General features: G+C 50.3%; 1 protein-coding gene across 11 annotated transcripts in view; it reads right to left on the bottom strand.

The window, feature by feature from the left end:
- CACNA1B (calcium voltage-gated channel subunit alpha1 B) overlaps window positions 1-14,216 on the bottom strand; it is a 313,565-nt gene extending 299,349 nt beyond the window's left edge. For all 11 annotated transcript variants that reach the window (XM_085593746.1, XM_085593747.1, XM_085593748.1 and 8 more), the window contains exons 1-3: window positions 13,958-14,216; window positions 10,769-10,875; window positions 3,455-3,594 (exon numbers count right to left, since the gene is read on the bottom strand). In XM_085593746.1, the coding sequence (XP_085449872.1) occupies window positions 3,455-3,594; window positions 10,769-10,875; window positions 13,958-14,216 (506 nt within the window). The remainder of the gene's footprint in view (window positions 1-3,454; window positions 3,595-10,768; window positions 10,876-13,957) is intronic.
- Between the last annotated feature and the right edge of the window lie 5,099 nt (window positions 14,217-19,315).

Below are 19,315 nucleotides of genomic sequence, written 5' to 3'. Positions count from 1 at the left end.
TTTCATTGAGACTAGTCTACAACTGGTGGAGATCACAAGAAATAACTAAAAAAAAATCACAGAGGTAACAAAATCTTCCAAAGAGAGCAACTAACTTATTCCTTTCCCAGGCCTTTGTTAACAGCACATCCACAGGTTTCCTTGGAAGCAAATGAGAAATAGGCACCACAGCATTGCTGGGAAAAGAAACTGAGGGAGTGTTTTCTGGAACAACAAACCAAAGCCATTTTGGGCCACTATCTGTTAGACTCGAGTTTAGCTCAATAAGATATTGATCCTGGCTGCATGGAACACAGCCCTGATGTATTTCCTGATTAACAAGTTCTGCTGTCTGCTTTTGACAAACGAAATCTCCCTCATTGCAAGTAGATAAAAAATATATTTATCAATAATTCCAGGGTGCAGGCATTGAGTAGCCCAAAAAAATAAATAAATAAATAAAGGGTTGGAAAAAGCAGGTGGGAAGGATTGCTGCGTGATCACTGGAATATTTACACAAGGCTAAGTTCAATCAATGCAGAGCCTTCCCCCACAGCCTCCTCCAAAGCACACCCAGACTCTGGCTGGCCTTTTTCCTATGGAAACAGAGAATGAGAGCAGAGCTGCTCTTCGCTTTTCTGGTGCTTAGCTAAAAGCTGAAAATGAGATCAGGTTTTCTGACATTCACCATTTACCTTAATAAAAACAAGCACTCGGCAGGATTAGCAGGCACACAGCTCTGTGTGGGGTATCATGGAACATTTTCATGATCTTTCATGCTTACACAGAAATAAAAAAAATAAAAGAAGAGGACTCAAAATCCTTCTATAAAATTGAAGATCAATGTAAAACTGAGCTTGGGAGCTGAGCACTGCCTGGGAAACATGAAGTAGAAATCTTGCACATATGGCAAAGGAAAGCTTTTGATAGAGTAGCAAAATGATATTTCAAAAACTGATGTCCTACCTATCTATATTTATAAGAACACATTAAGTACTGGCTTAGCACTGTCCTTTTTTATTATTCCCTAATAAATTACAGCTTGATCATTTTTTGAAACACACAGATCCGAGTCTGCCTTCCACAGAAATGAAAGTGAAGGTCCCACTCGTGTCACCACCTTACAGCCCTCCCCTGGAGGGTTTGTCAGCAGGAAATTTCTCACTCATCAAGCTGACTCTGAAGTCTCAATGCAGAAACAAGGAGGATTTTTTTCTCAAATAAACAGCCCTGCACAGGTTTTCCCTCTGACCTGAGCCCATGAGGCAGTGGGCACATGAAGGGGTTGTGGCCACTGAAGGAAACCCAAGGAAGAGGAACTCCAGGTTTCCAGCACAGCCCCATGGCAACACAGGAGTGAGCTGAGAACTTCATCATGATCTGGGCGTTGCAGAGCAAAACACAGCAGGCTACAGAGAAAACACTAATTCAACCCCCTGTGTGAAGCTGCAGAGCTTTCAATGCTCCCTCCACCTGGGCTGGAAATATTCAGAAAAGCATCAAACCAAGCATGAGTAACTCTGTTATTTTCAGTAGCTTCCCCCTAACGCCAAAAATTGGGCACGAGCTCAAGTTCCTTGTTAAATCCAGCCCTCGGATTACCAGGATTAGAGGTCTGGATTTCCTCAGTGGAGATGACTCTTGGACTTGAAGCCGATGAGTTCAGCCTTTGCCACCCCTGCACTGCTGCCTGGTGGGAAGCCCTTGTACAAGACGATTTCAGCAGGGCCCAGTTGGTGTCACCATTGGAAACAGCAGCGGTGACGTTAACAGGATGGCACTTCAAAGGAACCCGCGGGGCTGCAGATGGCACCGGGGGTCCTTGTTCCAGCTGTCTCATCAAGCTGATATTCCACAATTCTTTTCCAGGATCAAACAGTGCTGCAAGCAGCTCCCACAGCACCGGGGAGACGCCGCTCATTCCGGGAGGATCCCGTGGCCGCTTCAGCTGCAATACTTGGAATGTCTCGGGTGTAAAATAAAACCAACCAACTCTGGAGTCTTGTGTTTATGGAGGGAAAAAAAGAATAAAAGGAATTCAAGCCATGCCTAAGCAATATGGCTGGGATTCAGAAAAGCTTTTCTGTGGAGCCTGAACTTTAAGTAGAGAACCACTGGAGTCAGCTGAATTCCAGCATATAGTGCAATGCTTTGCTGTAGGATAAATTCAGCCAATGCCAAAGTCCTTTCCAGAATCAGGGCCTTGATTTTATTTTTTTTCTTTTAACACAAACAATGGCATGGAGCTAACTAGGAGTCAGAACAGAGCGTCAGTGAGAATAATTGTAGCACTGTGCTAATTCTCTTTTCATCCTGGTACCCCCTGCTTCTAAGTATGGAAATCTGATTCTCCTTGTGCCTCCAATGAAGTTTATATTGATTAAATACCCAGCCCCAGCAGCAGGAGAATCCAGCCCTGAATATTTATTCTCTTCCTCTTAATACATCAAGAATTCCCTTTGGCCTCTCAAGTGCTGTATCACAGGGTGCCATGAATGCAAATGGAATTACAGTGATCATGTAGCTAATGAATACATTTGTATATGTATGCAAGCATTTCCCTACTCCACACCACCACGAGGAGCAGGGAATATCCACGTTCAGCACACACACGGGCAGGGAAGCTGTGGGAAAGGATGGGTATGGGAAGCATATCAATAGCAGGAGCCAGGCTGCAGTTTCTGGGGAGAAATGAACTGAAATCCTTCCAAGATGAAGGCTGCAAGCTCAGGACCTCACACAGACCTTTGGATCGTTTCCTCTGAAGCTTTAAAGCCCAATTTGTAGACTAGAAGTGTTCATGTTTATGTTTTCATTACCCACCAGCATCACCCTCTATTTATATAAATAGACAGAAACTGCTGCAATGCATAATGTAAAATATTGTCAGCATTTCCAAGGCATAGATCAGTGATATCATCTCAAACCAGGGTACAAAATGCACACGTAACCTTTTCACCTCCATCCTTAATAAGACATTTTGAATTATTTTCAAATATCTTCAAATTCTTTTGAGAAAAGTTATTTCATAGGGGAATAAATTGATTCTTGCAGAAACTTGGCTGATATCAAAGTTGTAACAGCTTAAAACCAGGATGCATTTAATTTGTTAGCACGCTCCATGTTGACTTCTAAAGTCATCCTGTAATGTCCGAAAATAAATTGATTTAAATCAGGTTCAAGTACCAGTGGCAATTAGAACCTGCAAAGCCACAGAAATGTCAGGAAGTGTCTGGATCAGATACACACTGAAATATCTACAAAGAAATATCCTCAAAATCACTTTTGAGCTGGTTCAAATGCTTGGCAAGTGACTCATTCAGCACAAGAGCCATTCTTTGGATTTGCTACAGGCAGAAATTCAGGATTTTAGTGCTATTCCACTCCAGTCAATCCCAGCCCAACCCAGAGCAAACAAACCCCACAAATCAGGGTGAGAGCCCCGTTAAGCTCGGGGGGAGAGGAGGTCACTTACCCTGTGAGGACCACGACAAAATCCATCACGTTCCAGCCGTTGCGCAGGTAAGAGCCTTTGTGGAAAACAAAGCCCAGAGCGATGATTTTGATACCAGCTTCAAAACAAAATATTCCAATAAAGTACGGCTCAGTGTCGTCCTGGAAAAAAGGGAAATTAGAGAAGTCAAGGAGATATCCATGTTCCTGCTGTGATAACCAGTCCCCTGAACAGCTACAGGCAGCCATTCACACCTTTTCCATTCTTTGAACAGAGCTGAAATGGAAGGTTTAAAAGGTTTAACTTTGTTGGAACTAAGCTCACAGAGGAATTTCATTGTTATTTCTCTGAAATGAATTTTCTGTACAAATTGGCAATCCTATTGGCCTTCATCCTGGTGGTTTCATGCCACGCTTTCTACCTTTATGGAATGTTCCGGAGGGAATTTTGATGCAGAAATTTTGCTCTAAGTGTATATTTAAATTAGAGATGACAGGTTTCTGGAGTTATTGGCATGGAAGATGTTCCACAATTCATCCAGAAACCTGAAACAAGAGGGTGTCTTTGGGAGCAACAGTCAGCCACAGCAAGCCTGACTGCACTAACAGGAAATTATTTATTTATCATTTATTCCATCAGTTCTTTCTTTGCTCCTTCTCCTCCATTTTATCAATTTTCACAGCTGCAGCCTCATTTGTTTTCCTTTCACTGGGGATCTGGTTCAGGGAGAAATCCCCAGCCCCTCCCATGAACAGCAGGAGCAGCAAGATTTGTGTCTGGGGTCCATGGTGCAGACTAGCACCTCCCTTGGGACTGCAGATTCGTGTCCTTGCTCACTACACAGAAAATCAAGCTTGGTCTCTACAGTTTTACCAAACCTTTTATTCCATCTCTGCACCAGATCTCTCAGGATTAGACTTTATTGACTGGAGTTTTAACACAAATTCAGTGCCAAATGGAAGCATTCACATTTGGAAGGAAGATTTTGGGCAAGAAACGAGAATAAAGCAAGATGTAAAAGCAATGGGCATCAATTTCAAGAACTTGTTCATCAGCTTTGGCACCAGTAACCAATTTCCAAATGTGCCTTAGAGCCTGGTTTTCAGTTGAATTCAATGGAAGCAAAGCAGCCCTACCCAAATAAGAAGCAAACTTCTACGCTGAGAGATTAGAAATCCCTTTTCCAGTGGCTTTGGCATTTCTGGCCACCAGAACCAAAGAGCTGAGCTGCTGTTTGAGGCGTAGCTGTTTGTATTTTGCAATTCTCCCAATGACAATAGGAGATTGTTTGTTTTCTGATGGGAAAAGAGCAGGAATGTCGAGGCTTGTGGTCCCAGAACCAGGGAAGAAGCAAGTTTGACACAAGCACAGCAACTCCTGCTCAGCTCCGGCACAGACCCACACTCAGGACAGCACTTGCTCCAGAAATTGAGGTTTTCACCCTTAAAGCTGGGCCTGCTCAGTCTTGAGAGGTGATACTGAGAGGGGCCCTCAGCCCTGGGTGTCCCTCTGTGTCCCTCTGTGTCCCTGGGTGTCTCTGGCTGTCCCTGTCTGTCCCTGTGTGTCTGTCCCTGTGTCCACCAGTCTGTCCCTGTCTGTCTGTCCCTGTCTATCAATGTCTGTCTGTCCCAGTCTGTCCCTGTCTGTCTGTGGGTGTTCCTGGCTGTCCCTGTCTGTCTGTCCCTGTCTGTCTGTGGGTGTTCCTGTCTGTCCCTGTCTGTCCCAGTCTGTCCCAGTCTGTCTGTCCCCATGTCCCTCAGTCTGTCCCTGTGTGTCCATGGGTGTCCCAGTCTGTCTGTCCCCATGTCCCCCAGTCTGTCCCTGTGTGCAGCACTCAGAGCAGCCCCAGGCTCTGCTCCAGGCCCAGCGATGGCCCCAGAGCCCCGGGCAGGGCTGAGCCCAGCAATTCCCTGCCCAGGAGGCAGAACTGCTGCCCTGGGCAGTGCCAGCCCTGGCAGAGCCCAGGGAGGCTCTGGGGTCTCCCTGAATGGAACATTCCAGAACCATCAGCCCCGTGCCCTGTGCTGGCCCGGCTGGAGCAGTGACCCCACTGCGGTCCCCTCCTCCTGACCCATCTGCAACACGACAGCCAAGGAGGCTTGGCTGGACATGACCCAGCTCAGCACATCCAGCAGAGAGCTCCAACCACCGAGGAGGCCTCCAAGGTGCTGGAAAACACAACCCTGGAGAGGCTTTTCCATCCGCTGCTGAATTCGGGTTCTGTTCCCCATATCCCTACACACCTCAGGGGGAACAGCTCTTCCACACATTCCATCTTTCACCCTGTGTTACCTCTATTCCCCTCCACCTCTCTGACCTCCCAGCCCCAGCAGCTCCACCTGCCACGCCCCTGTGGTGAGGTGACAGTCACCTGCAGAGACACTCACAGGTGCTGGCTGGCCAGGCAGCAAAACAGAGCAGGGGTCTGCAAAGCTCACACTGGGCCTCTGGCTGAAATGGAGCCCAGAAAATGAAAACCCAGCCCCCAAACTGGCTCCCCCTCCAGCCAAGGAGGGGTTTGCAAGCCCTCCAAGCCCTCTGTCCCTCACAGGTGCTGCTCAGAGCACTCAGGAGCCACCACTGCCAGACCTCCAGCTGCCCATCTCAGAGCTCTTTACCCACAGACAATTTTATGACCTTCAGCAGAAATCCTACAATGAACATCTTCTTCCACCAGCTGCTCCACAGCAAGAGCTGGAGGCATCCCAGGGCTCTGACCCGGTACAGAAAAGAGGGGAAAAGGGAGAAGGGGTCAGAAATCATCCTATGTGATTCCAGGAGAAGTTCCTTAGAGCTCCTCACGGACCCAGGAGCCCTCTGACAGCCCAATCCACAGCTCCTGGCTCCAGAGCTCCAGATAATGTCTGCACACAAAGGCCTCCCAGCCCATCCCAAATCCCCATCCCACCACTACTCGCGTGCCTCTAAAAATAGCTCTTCTAACACACACAAAAAAAGCTACCTTTACCCACATCCACTCCTCCACGTTACTCCCTCACTTCCTTGAAGCCTGGTATCTACTCCAGTCTCTGCTCAATCTAGGTCAGGTGCCTGGTGATTACAGCTCCCAGCTTTAAAGAGCCAGGCTCCAGGTACTCCAGGGTTTGATGGGATGTGCTCTCCCCAAAGCTAGGGCTACACAGAGCTCCTAGGAAGTGGGTCAGAGTTTTTGTCAGCTTCTAGGGAAGCAGGAAGGCTCGCAGATGGATTTGGGTATTCATTACAAAGAAAAACTCTCATCTGTAGGGTTGGCAGGGAGTAGCTGGGGAAATAAGAGGCAAAAGAAAGAGGGTCTTTTCTAAAGCCTGCCTAAATTTACACTGATTCAGCCCAAGAATCAGGGCAGTAGCAACAAGATGAAAAATAAAATTCATGCCCCACTGGGGAGAGGTCCTGCAGCTGGAAATAAAAAGGATCTGCCTGACTGTGTGTGATGGAAGGAGGGAAGGACGGGGGTGAATGCCCTGTGCAGAACAGAAATGGCCCTGCCTCAGCCCAGGCACCCTGCCAGGACACCCTGAAGCCCCTTCAGACCGAAGGCTGGGGCCCTGCTCGGGTTCCAGAGGGGCAGAGCAGGTGATGGTGAGGATCCCTGCGTGTACTTGGAAGGAGGGCAGTGAATCTGGGCAGCAGCCAGAGCTGTGCCAGCAAGTTGCTTGCTGTGGACACAGCAGAGCTTGAGGCTGGGCCAAACACACATTTAATCAATATGTTTCTGATCAGAAACAACTTCTGAGTCTGGAAAGTCATTACCATCCCTACTTCACGTCCTAGTGTCTTTCCTTGGCCTTCGGACGTGAGAGCCTGGAGAGGTTTGGGTGTGAAAGGCTTTGTTCATGCAAAGGTTAGTATGAGCAGCTCACATATTACTGCTCTAAGTGCCTGTGGATGGGAGAAAGCATTAAATCCATTAGTAAATTGCCAGAGCTGTCACAGAGCTGAAAATCTGAGAAGTGTGATGTTCTGTCCTCACGTCCAAAATACCTGGGGGAGCCGAGCACCCCGAGCCTGCAGCCCACATCCCACAGCCCCTCTGGTGTGGAAGAGGTTTTACAGCGACTTCTGTGAGCCAGAGAGAACTTTGATAAGAGGCTCCATGTTTACCCCTGGAAGAATTTTCTACCAAGGCCGTTGACATAGAAACCAAGAAAGAAAGAGAGATAAATAAGAGAAACCTGCCACTGCCTGTTCCAATGAGCACTTGGTTTGTATTTCCTGACCAATGAGTAAAGTGTAAATTATGAGTTTGTAGGAATGTAGAAAAAGCATGTATGCTAGAATAAAAACAGTTTGAAGCCTTCTGAAAATGGAGTGTTGCTTTGTATTGTCTCCATCTCAACTATGACACTCTGGTGCCTTCCAACAGGGCCTGTCCCAGGGCAGGGCAGGGCAGAAAAGAGATTTCCTGTCCTGCAAGTTCTGAAATCATCCCTGTCCTTCTGGGAGAGGTCTCCTGGAGCTCCTCATGGTAAACTGAGCAATTAGGAAGGAGATGAGGTGACAAGGAGGTCTCAGTGTGGACAGCCAAGAGCTGAGCAAGGTGAGCAAGGGAACCACAAAGCCATGGGGGGCTGGGGTGGGAAGTTCCCATTCCCACATTTGGAGCTCTCACCAGCAGGCTCTGGGCTGCTCAGAACAGCTCCCTCAGCCTCTCTGCAGCTGCATCACCCCCGTGTGCACAAACAATGCAACATTCTGTGGGACTGAGGGAGGCTGGAGATGGACATTGTTCCATCCTGGATCCAGCCTGGTGCACTGGACAGTTCCTGGTGGGAGGGAAACATTCCCAGCATCCAGAGCATGTGAGACTTCCAGCTCAGGGCAGGAAAGGGCCTCGGGGCAGGTCAGTCTGCTGCTGGTAGGAGAATGAGTTTGTTCCTCGTTTGATGATCGAGGAGCTGAGCCACTCCTCTGGTCACCAGGCTGGTGCTTTCTCAGAGCGCTGTTTTTGACCAGAATTTCCAGCCCAGAGCCAAGCAATGCTTTTCTGTGCATTCTGAGAATTCTCCTAACTCAGACACTCAAAATCTTGGAATATTGCATGTACTGAGACATGTGCTCAGTTAACCCTGTCTGGCAATAAAAGGAGCACAGAAAACAGCCCGATGAGATTGCACTGCAGGATCATATCCTGGGCCTTGGGGACATAAATAAAATAAAATATTGATTAAAGGACAAAAATAATTAAAATGTTTGCATGGGGTCCTCCCTTTTTTCCTCAGCTTTAACAAACAGACAACTTTATATTTTTTTTTCATTGTTTCTATGGAACAAATTATCTGGGCAACTTCAGTTTTCCTTCAAAAACTCTGCCAAGATCTCCCAGTCACAAAAGTTTTATGACGTGCACCCCTCATATCTTTAATATCTGATTAACTCTTCACTGATTATCTCAAATTATGAGATTTTAATGAATCCAGGAGGAAAAAAACAAAAGCCATATCCATTAACCATTGCCCAAAAAAAAGACAAATTCCATTCCTGCTAATGGCCAGCAGTAAAGCACCTGCTGTCTGCATGGACTTAGAATTTGGCTGAACAAACCTGAAAATGTATGGGAAATGTATGGGAACGTTTCCCCACTGTGGTTTAGTGTGGATTTGTAACATTTTTGATGAAACAACTTCCAGTTCATAGAAGTAACAGGAGATTTCTAAAGAGGCTCCACTTTGAAAACTAGAAGACAGTTTTTCTTACTCACAATGCTTATTCTTTCCAGCTTATGTTGAAAATAAAAAGTATTTGATGACTTGTAAAGATTCTCAGTGCTACTCTATGAAAAATCACTTTATACTTCAGAGTTAAAAATGTGCTGTAGTTAAAATGGCTTCAGGGTATCTGGATCAAACATAACAGTGCTTGGGACAAAAATGAGGGGTTAATTCTTCCTTCCTCTCCAAGGCAGAGCCAACAGGGCAGAGATTGCACATTGAACTCACACAGCTCTCGCATGCTCGGTGGCAATGCCAGTGCCCCCCTTGGGAATGCTTCAGGCAGGATCTGAAGGTGTGTGCGCTGTAAAATGGAATTAATGCACTTGGGGAAAGGACAATAAAATGCCTCTGGGATGCCCTTATAAATCGAGAGAAACATAAAACCAACATGAACCAAAGGATTGCCAAGCCAGAACCTCCCTGAAACTGCTTTTCCTTACGTTTATAACCACGGAAGGCACTTTCCCAGCTCACTCCTGGCTCTGAACCTCTGCTCTGCTCACACCCCCAGGCTGGCCTTGCCAACCACCCCAAAGCACGCAAAGACAGGTTCAATGGCAGAAAGATCTACATACAATCATTGATTCATTTTATTCTCATGTCTTCTTCATTAAAAAGAATTCCAGCAGAGAGAGAAAACAAGCTCCATGCAGGAGGATAGCCAGCAGGAGTGGCTCCATTTCCAAACCAGCACCAAATTCTGACCCTGACTCTCCAGACTGCTCACTTACACACTTTTTCCTGCTTCTGGAGAATGAGATTCTGAGAGTTGCCCACTGGCATGGGCCGTCCTTGGGAACTGCAGCAACCACTATTCAGAGGCTCTTGTTTCTGGCAGCAAGCCTAATGTTATCTTTGTTTGCATAATATAGCATCTACATGGAAAACACATATGGATCCCTATTTATCCATCCTTTGAACGTGCACCAGGATTAATGCATTTGGGCATGCAAGACGTTCCAGATCATTAAAAGTAGGAGAAAAATCAAACCAAGAATTACACAGTTTTCCTACAGGGATGATAAATGGGAGAATTATTTTGAAGCCATTCTTCTATTTTCTTTTGAAATAAGGTAATTGGTCTCATTACCATAAAGCCTGCGGGTAAATTATTTTTCTCTGTAAGCTGGTTGCATTTTTTGGGGGGAAAGAAAGTGTAATCATCTGAGCCCAAAGTTTGCTTTGAAGGATCTGTGCTGTGGCAGGAAGAGACACACAAATCCTAAAAGGTTACTCTGTTCTACCACTCCCTGGGAAAATTAAAATTACAAAGAAATTAATTTGACTCCAAAGATAATTCTAAGCATTCCTCAGCTCCTTCCTGTCCTGGTTTAGAGACAAGCTAAGTTTGAAGCCCTTCTGACCATAGCACAAGGTCCAGCTCTCTCCGTGGCTGGGCAGGGCTGGCTGGAGTGATGAAGCATTCTTGTGCAGATGGGATCAGGAGGGGACCATTACCTTGCTGCGACAGATTTTTTTCTGATTGTCAGATCAATGCCTGTCTTTTTACGTGTGGATCTTTAAAATAGATACAAACACTCCCAATACTCAGTGGCCAACTGCTTTTTGTATTAGACCAGGAGAAAAAAAATAAAAAAGAAAATGAATGAATGCAACTCACCAATCTTTCTGACATTGGTGTCTTGTCTCCATCCGGCAAATGTTGTTCCAGAGCCAGCACAATACAATTGGCTATGATTGTAGCTAATATCATATATTCAAATGGAGTGGGGACCAGAAGTTAAAGAAGACACTGGACAATACAAGAAAAACCGCATTCAAATTCTGTTTCTACCCACAAAGTTGCATTAATTGAGCATTCTAAGATTTCGTGTATTTGGTCTCCTTGACTTCCTCGGTTCTTTCTGGGGTGTGTTTGGAAGAGAAGTAGGAAATTGGCAATTCTCTTCTTTAAGAGAGTTAGAGACTCACACAATCTGAGCTGCTCAAGGAATCCAGGAGCAAGAAAGTGCAAGGTCCAAAGGAAATAAACAACTATTAATACGTATTGATTTTCAATGAGATTGATAAACTAAATTGCCTCCTAACAGATTATACAACTAAACACCATCTGATGAATTTTTCTTCAGAGACATTTAACTTCAGCACACAGTGCAAATAAGTGATGGGCACAAAAAGTTCCATTTAGAGTACCTACCCAGGTCTAAAACATGAATTACTGCTCAATTGCAATGCCTGCTCTCAGTGAGAATAAAACCCTCAGCGCCCTTTTGGGATGTAGGAGGGAAGTGGGGAGGGAAAAGAATCCCAATCTGGCACCGGGTCTCCTCTTGCTTTTTGCCACCATCTCCCACCCTGAGTTGTGCTGAGCCCCAGCTGTCCCAGGGTGGAGCCGTCCCACAGGCGGTAGCAGGGGCCGAGGGTGGGCGATGGTTCCACTCAGCACCACGGAGAGATGGACCCAAACCATGGAGAGATGGACCCAGACCAGGGAGAGATGGAACCAAACCATGGAGAGATGGACCCAGACCAGGGAGAGAGGGACCCAAACCATAGAGAGATGGACCCAGCACCATAGAGAGATGGACCCAGACCAGGGAGAGATGGACCCAGCACCATAGAGAGGTGGAACCAGCACTATGGAGAGATGGACCCAGCACCATAGAGAGATGGAACCATCACTATGGAGAGATGGGCTCATCACCATGGGGAAATGGAACCAGCACCATGAAAAGATGGACCCAGCACTGCAGAGAGATGGATCCAAGAACACGGAGTGATGGGATCAGCACCGTGAGGAGATGGACCCAGCACCGTGAGGAGATGGACCCAGCACCGCGGGGAGATGGGCCCAGCTCCGCGGGGAGATGGGCTCAGCACCATGGGGAGCTCCTCTGAGCACGGCGGAGAGCTCAGCTCAGCACCAGGGACAGAGCCGAGCCGCGCCGCAGGCACAGCCACGCTGGAGGGCTCAGCTCAGCACTCGGTTTGGCAGCGTGGAGAGATTGGTTCAGCACGGCGGGGAGCCCAGCTCAGCATCGTGGTCGGCTCAGCTCAGCACTGGGACCAGCCTGGTTTCAGAACCGTGGTCAGCACAGCTCAACACCGTGATAAGCTCATCCCAGCACCGTGATCAGCTCAGCTCAGCACTGTGGCCAGCCTGGCTCCAGAACCATGGCCAGGGTAGCTCGACACCACGATCAGCTCAGCTTAGCACCACGGTCAAGCCAGCTTCAGCGCCGTGGTCAGCTCAGCTCAGCACTATGGTCAGCCTGGCTTCAAAACCATGGCCAGCTCAGCTCAACGCCGTGATAAGCTCAACCCAGCACCGTGCTCAGCTCGGCTCAGCACCGTGCTCAGCCTGATTTCAGCAACGTGCTCAGCTCGGCTCAGCACCGTGCTCAGCCTGGTTTCAGCACCGTGCTCAGCCGGGTTTCAGCGCCGTGCTCAGCTGAACCCAACGCCGCGGCCAGCGCCCGGCCCCGCCCGCCGGCCCCGCCGCTCGGGCGCGGGGAAGCGCCGGTGGCTCCGCCGGTCCCGCCGGCCCCGCCGCACTGGGGGTCCCCTCCCCACATCCCCCGGAAAGATGCGGCCGAATCGCCCAAGAGGCAGGGAAGGGAAAGCCTGAATCTACCCGCGCAGTCAAGGCGCTGCTCTGCCTGTCACCGGGGGTTTGGGGCTTGTTTATCCAGACTGAAACGCAAGGGAAGGAGAAATGGATGAGGAAATGCAGCAATCGCTGGGATTGTATAATATAGACAGAAAGATCAATACTTGTTTGTGTGCGTTCGGAGAGAAGGGAAGTGCATTGACTCCATTGGTGTATTTTTCCTGTTAGCCCCTCAGGAAGTGAAAACTGGGGAAGTCTAAGCAGGAGCTGGCCTGTGTGGCAACTGAAAGTGTTGCTAGGAGGCTGGGAGGAGGCCCTGGTGCTGTTAGATGAGGATCAATAGGGGTGTGATATGAAATGAAAACAACCAGCTCCCCTGAGACCCCCAGTGTAAAGCACTCGTGTACACGCACACAAAATCTGCTCCCCTCTGCTCACGGCTTACAAAATCATTCTGAGCAAAGCCCCCTTCTCACCGCAGCTCACTTGGCCTGGGAGCTGGGTCGCAGACAGAAAGCATCTGCCCCTTTCACAGTACAGCAGATGATCCCTCTCCCCACTTACTGCCTCCTTCTGCCACAAGGTTTTGCTAATTTTAATTTTTTTTTTTTTTCAGGCAGCCTAAGCTTAGGCTATGCACCTAATCGAAGTGCCATGATTCATGTTGATTCGAATGGATTCCGGGGAGGATGTGCTCAAACCGAGCTGCAGTGATTGCATTCCTGGGATTTACCTGGGCTCTCAATGTCCCTACTATCAATGCAGCTTCAGTGCTAAGGTGTCACCATTTTTATCCCACATTCCTTCTTCTATTCACAGGAAGACCGAAGAGTTGAAAGGCTCCCAGATGGAAATAAAAATCAGGATTCACGGGCACAAATCTCACAGACCTGACTTGAATTGTAGGAAACGTCAATCCATGCACCTGTACATCTCACCCCTAAAGACACCCTGACATGGCTTATACACCCCAGGCACCAAGCACACCGAAAGGACCCTCGGTGCTCCCACAGAAGCAATTCTCTGATTCTCTGATTCCCATATTTCCACTGCCATGGCCGTGCATCATGTCGGGCACACGGCTCCCGGCACACACACCCATGGCACAGCCCGATCACACCGTCTGCAGCAGCAGCAGCCGCTCGCCCTGCGCTGCCTGGAGGGGTCTCTGCCCCTCAGCCTCCCTCTCCCCCTCCCCACCTTCCCCCCGTGCCCACACAGCCTCCCTGAAAGGATATGGCCACTCTGTTATTCGCTTGGCGTATTTCCGTATAACATTATCTTCACTGAAGATGAAGAGGGATCTGTTGACTGTGAAGCAGTTCTGTTTGACAGGGATGGGGTTGTAGAGAGCCATAGTCCTGGCTCTCTGAGCCATCGTCTGTTTATACATCCTTTGGGCGGCTTGGGGGCCACCTTGCCGGCTGCTCCCTCTTCCAGCCCCGGCCGGCCCTCCACCTCCATAGCGGGTTGGCAGATCATCCCCAAACCGAGCCATCCTCGCAGTGCACGGAGCCGGGCGCTACAATCCAAACTGGCAGCCGAGGCGAGAGGAAGACGCATCACAGCGCGCAGCACTTCTCCCTCCGGGGGCTTCGGCAGCGGGATCGGGATCGACCGCGGCAAAAATAGATCGATATATAATAAAACAAAAAATATCCCTTTTCCTTCCTCCACCCCCTGCGCTTCCCCGCCGCTGTGGCTGCCCGGGGGTAGGAGGAAGGCGCCGGGCTCCGCTCACCTCCCCGCACAGGTGGCGTCTCTCCGGGCCGACCTCATGGCCGGGGCGGCGCGGGGTGGCCGCGGTCCCTTTGGCGCCGGGGCGCTGGGCTGGGAAGGGGCTGCGCTGCTGCCGTGCCCGCCGCGGGAGCGCTCCGCCGTGCCCAGCCCAGCCCGGCACGGCTCCGGCACGGCCCGGCCCCGCCGCATGTGATGCCCGGAGCCAATCGGCCGCCGCGGCTCCGCCCGCTCCAGTCACCGGCACCGGGGGGCGGGCGGGGAGGGAGGAGGGAGGATGGAGCCGGCCCGGCCCGGCCGCCGCCGCCCACCCCGGTAGATACGGCGGAGCCGCGGCCACTCCCCGGGGAAGGAAGGAGGGCTCGATCCCCCCCGCCCCTGCGCAGCGCCCCGGCCGGGGGTGCCGCCGCTCGGATGGGTGGGGGGCACAGCGAGGCAGCCCCCGCGCCTGCGCGCCGCTGCCCAGATGTGGCTGCCCAGATGTGGCTGCCCAGATGTGGCTGCCCAGATGTGCACTGCCCAGATGCGCACGGCCCGGCCGCTGCCCGCACGGGCGCCCCGAGCCGCGGCTCCCGTCACCCCGCCGGTGCCCTCTGAACCCCGCGGGGCTGTCACGGTGTGAAATGGGGTGCGGGGCTCGGGGTGCTCCGCTGGCAGCCCCCGGGGCTCGGGGCTGGGGCACGGGCGGCTGCGGGGCGGGGGATGCGGTCCCCGCAGCGCTCGGGGCGCTGGGGCGGTGCGGGGATGTGCGGCACGGGCTGGCTGCAAGGAGAGCTGCGCCCTTCTGCACAACTTACTTTGTTTCTCCTTGGTTTGAATGACTCCTGCAGAGCGCTGGATATCTTTAATCCTGTATTTATGGACGAAATCCTTTAATCCTGTTTATTCCAACACCCTCTGTTGCTTCCCTCCAGCACAAGTCAGAGAGATAACTCCTCCTTGTTCCTGGAGCGCCGCACGGCAACAGTCACTGCAGTAGCTGGCGAGGAAATGCTTTTGCATTTTAGGCTAAATTTGGGGTAGAAACTATTAACTTTGAGAAGGGATCTCCGGAGAAGTCGGGGCTGTCAACAGGGGGACATTTGCACTTGCTCCAGAGCAAGGAAAGCCTGGACTCTGCCGCTAATGTGTTTTTTGCCTTAGTCATCCAAGCTCAGTGCAAAACCAACCCACCGACCAGGCAAGCCTGGAGCAGTAACATCTGCTGGCTTCAGGAGCCAGCCAGAGGCTGGCAGCAGCCACAAGTGACACAAATAAGGCCAGGCAAGACGCAAAGGGTGACTCTCCGGAGGGAGCCGGGGCTCGCAGTCTGAAGGGCTCCCGCACACTGCAGCACAGGCAGGAGACGCTCCCGGAGGCGGCAGCGGCAGCCGAGCGGAGCCGGGAGCGGCTCTGAGCACGGCAGCAGCGAGGGAAGGACGTGAATCACAGCCCGCTGCCTCCAGGGTGGCAGCAGCGGAGCCGCCAGCCCCCGGCACCGGCTGAGGTCTGCGAGCCCTGCGGACCGGGGCAGCGCCAGGCTGCGCCCTGCCTTCCCCTGCACTCGCTGGCAGTGCAATAAAAGACCTTTTCCCCTCCCCAGGTTTGGGTAATTGGCGGATTAAGCTGAGAGCTGGAGGCTTTGGGAAGAACTTTGCCCGGAGACACATGCCGGAGTGGCTCAGCATCCCTGTTCCGCTCAGACGGACCCTGGGCAGAGATTCAGACGAGTGTTTCCTCCCAGGATCTTCACCCCCGAGCGCTGCTGAGCCGATCCACACAAACGGGGAAGTTCCCTTATTTTGTGGATGGAGAAGGAGGGTGCAGGGAACTCTTATTTCTTTAAAATTTCCCCTAAAAAACGTTTTTATCCTCACTACATTGTATCCTATGATGGATTTATCTTTCATTTGAAAGTCAAGTTTCCCCCAGCTGACATATTTGCTCATTTCATTTTTATTACATTTACTTACTTAGTGGTTTAATTTTCCACTTTTGTGCTTCTGGCCACTATATCTCCTACATCCTTTTTCAGTGAAAAAACCTGACTTTTTCTCAGTGACTAGAAGAAGAAATGTCATTTTCAATAACCCCTCACCTCTCCAGATGGAAATCAGTATATGGAGAAAAAAAATACATTGCTTTCCACAAATCTTCATCCTCCTGTGCTTACAGAATCAGAGGGATGGATGACACAACAGCTCTGAAAAGACAAAAAATTATAAAGAAAAAAAAAACAACTGTCTTTTGCATCAGGTCTTATTGAGAATCAGGGAAAATCCTGACCTCCACACCCTCTTCTATCCTCCTACTGCCTCTCCCAGAACAAACTCCCCACCACAGCACTGCAGTGAAATCAGCAGCCAGGGCAGTGGGGGTGTTCGTGACAGTGAGAAAATGATGTGAGCGTGTCATGAGGATGCTCTGTAAAACCAGTCTGCCCTTTCCTCAATCTGCATGCTCAGGGCTTTTTTCCTGGATTGTTTTTTTTCACACCCTAAGGAAGATCACGCAGACCTTAAGCATTGAAAGCCTTAAAGAAGAGAAGGAGATTGCAATTGCAAGGATTATTTGGCTTTTAGAGGAGAAGCGTCAGGATTTAGTCAGGCTTTTTAAGATTAGGAGAAAAGCAGGCGAGTTAAGAGAAAGCAAAAAATTTGGAGCACCGAAACAGGTCAGACATCCATAATCTCCCATTACGGGAGGGCAAAGAGCATTCCATGGAAAATTCTAAAAATGGGCTCAGTCATGAGTGACCCCTCCTCGCAAGCCCCGGAGACAGAGGTGAGTAAATCACTCTGCTCTCCAGCACTGCTTAGCAAGGAGCCTTCCTCCTCCCCGAGCAGCTTTGCCAGGCAACCAAGCATTTCCCTGGACTTTCACTTCCATCCCGAGCCTGAGGCAGGTGACTGGGCTCAATGGAGCAGCACTTCCATCTGGCAAGGCACAGGCAGGGCAGAGAAAACGGCCCAGGGTGGCAGGATGCTCCTGCCAGGGGCCCGGGACTCTGGCACCATGGCAGGCACCCGTGCCCTGTGTCTGCCCTGCCCCAGGAGCTGCTGGGACAGTCTGGATCCATCTCTGCAGGGGTTGCTGGGGAAATCACAAAGTGAATTTCCAGCTTGCTGTGCTCCAGAGGCAGCAGCACAGGCTTCCAGCGTGAGGGACAGCGGCTAAAATTGAGGGACACAGCCCCCAACATCCCCCTCCGAGCAGGACAGAGTGGGGACGTTTGCAAAAACAGCAGCAGGACAGGAGATTTCTTCCTTTAAGAGAGGAAAGGAGTCCCACCATGCTCTGACTTCCCTGGAACCTGCCCTACACCTGGAGTAGCTCGGAGGAAAGGTCAAAGCTCTCCAGAGTACCTTTTGTCCAGGTGAGCTCGGGGAACTGCAGGTAGGCTGTTATTTACTCAGAGTTTGCAAGGCTGAGGAGCAGAGGAGCACTTTCAATCCCATCTCAAGGCTCTGGATCCAGGGTAATGCCAAACAGAGCAGCTCCCAGGAGCACATTTCCTTTAAAAATAAACAAACAACACAGACTGCACATCTCCTTCCAGCCCACAGGAAGGTTCAGAGCTTCAGGCCAAGAAAAGCAGCTTCCCGAGGTGCTCCTGGCCAGGAATTCCTGCTCTCCTCACTCCCATTTTGCACCAGCTGTGCTGGAGGAAAATCCTGCTGCCATGAAGGCAGAGCAAATTGTTAAAGCTGGCACTCAGGTCTGCCAGAGGATGTAGAATGGCTTTATGTAAAATCCTTGAGGAAGGTGCTCTGATACATTTTCTCGAGAATAAGAGAGTGAACAAAGGGAAAAGCAGCCTTTTGAAGATACAGCTCCTTGAGTCCTGATCATGGCATTGTTTAGTCTCCTAAACCCCCAGGGCCAATCACCCTCAGCTGCTGCACAAATGTGGAGCAAGAGAGTCCCTGAGCTCCTTGTTTGGGGAGGGGGCAGTGCTGGCAAAGCCCCCGGGCTGGCACAGCAATTCCACCTCGGCACGGGGGGCTGGAGCCATCCCCATCCCACAGCCCCACGCAGCTCTCCAGGCCACCACAGACCAAGGCAGTGCTGAAAGGATCAGCGGAGATGGGTTTGAGGGAATGGAGGCAGAGTGCCTGGGGCCCAGAGCAGGGCAGGGAGAGCATCAGGAGCTGGCAGTGCCCGCTCAGCACCTTCCCCACCCTGCTGAGCCCAGGGGAGCAGCAGCTTTGTGCTCGCGCTGCTCCTCCCAAACTGAATCCCTCCGTAGGTGGATCACGACTCCAAACCCTGGCTGTGGCAGGAGCCAGCTGAGTTCAGTCCCAGCGAGCTCAAAAACGATGTTTTCAGCTCAGAAAAGACTTCAAGAAGCAGGACCAATGTCTGAACAATACCACGCAGGAAAATTCACAGGAAATAACCAGGAAATCACAGGACACGGGGACACAAAGCTGTTCATGGGTTGAAGAGGCACAGGACACCTCAGTGGGGCTCAGAGTTCACTTCTGAGCTCCAGCACCACCAGAACAGGGTTTTGTCTGTGGGGAAGCAACATGTTTGCACATAGACAGTGCCTGTGGCAGGCAGCTGTGAAAAGATGAGACATAAAAGGGACTTTAAAGAATATTGAGCCTCATATTTTTATTTTCCACAGTATTTCTAAGATCATTTATACCCCATTAGTCTCCAAGACTGGCCAGCAGAGAAAGACAATTTCACACCTTCTCTTTCATTATTTAGACCTCAATTTAACTGGGGACTTGATCACCAGCAGAGGGAGATTTGGGGAGTTTTGCCTGTCTTTCAGTACATATCTGTCTGTGGTAAATGATTAGACATCTAATCCTCCTTAAGATTCAGGTCTCTCCTCTCCTTAGGCTCTTCTGAACATTTGCCTGGATG

The sequence above is a fragment of the Lonchura striata genome, chromosome 17 (genome assembly GCF_050655825.1).
Source record: "Lonchura striata isolate lonStrDom1 chromosome 17, ASM5065582v1, whole genome shotgun sequence".
Classification (NCBI taxonomy): Eukaryota; Metazoa; Chordata; class Aves; order Passeriformes; family Estrildidae; genus Lonchura; species Lonchura striata.
Note: the sequence above shows the minus strand (reverse complement) of the source record. Positions and strands in the feature narration are given on the sequence as shown.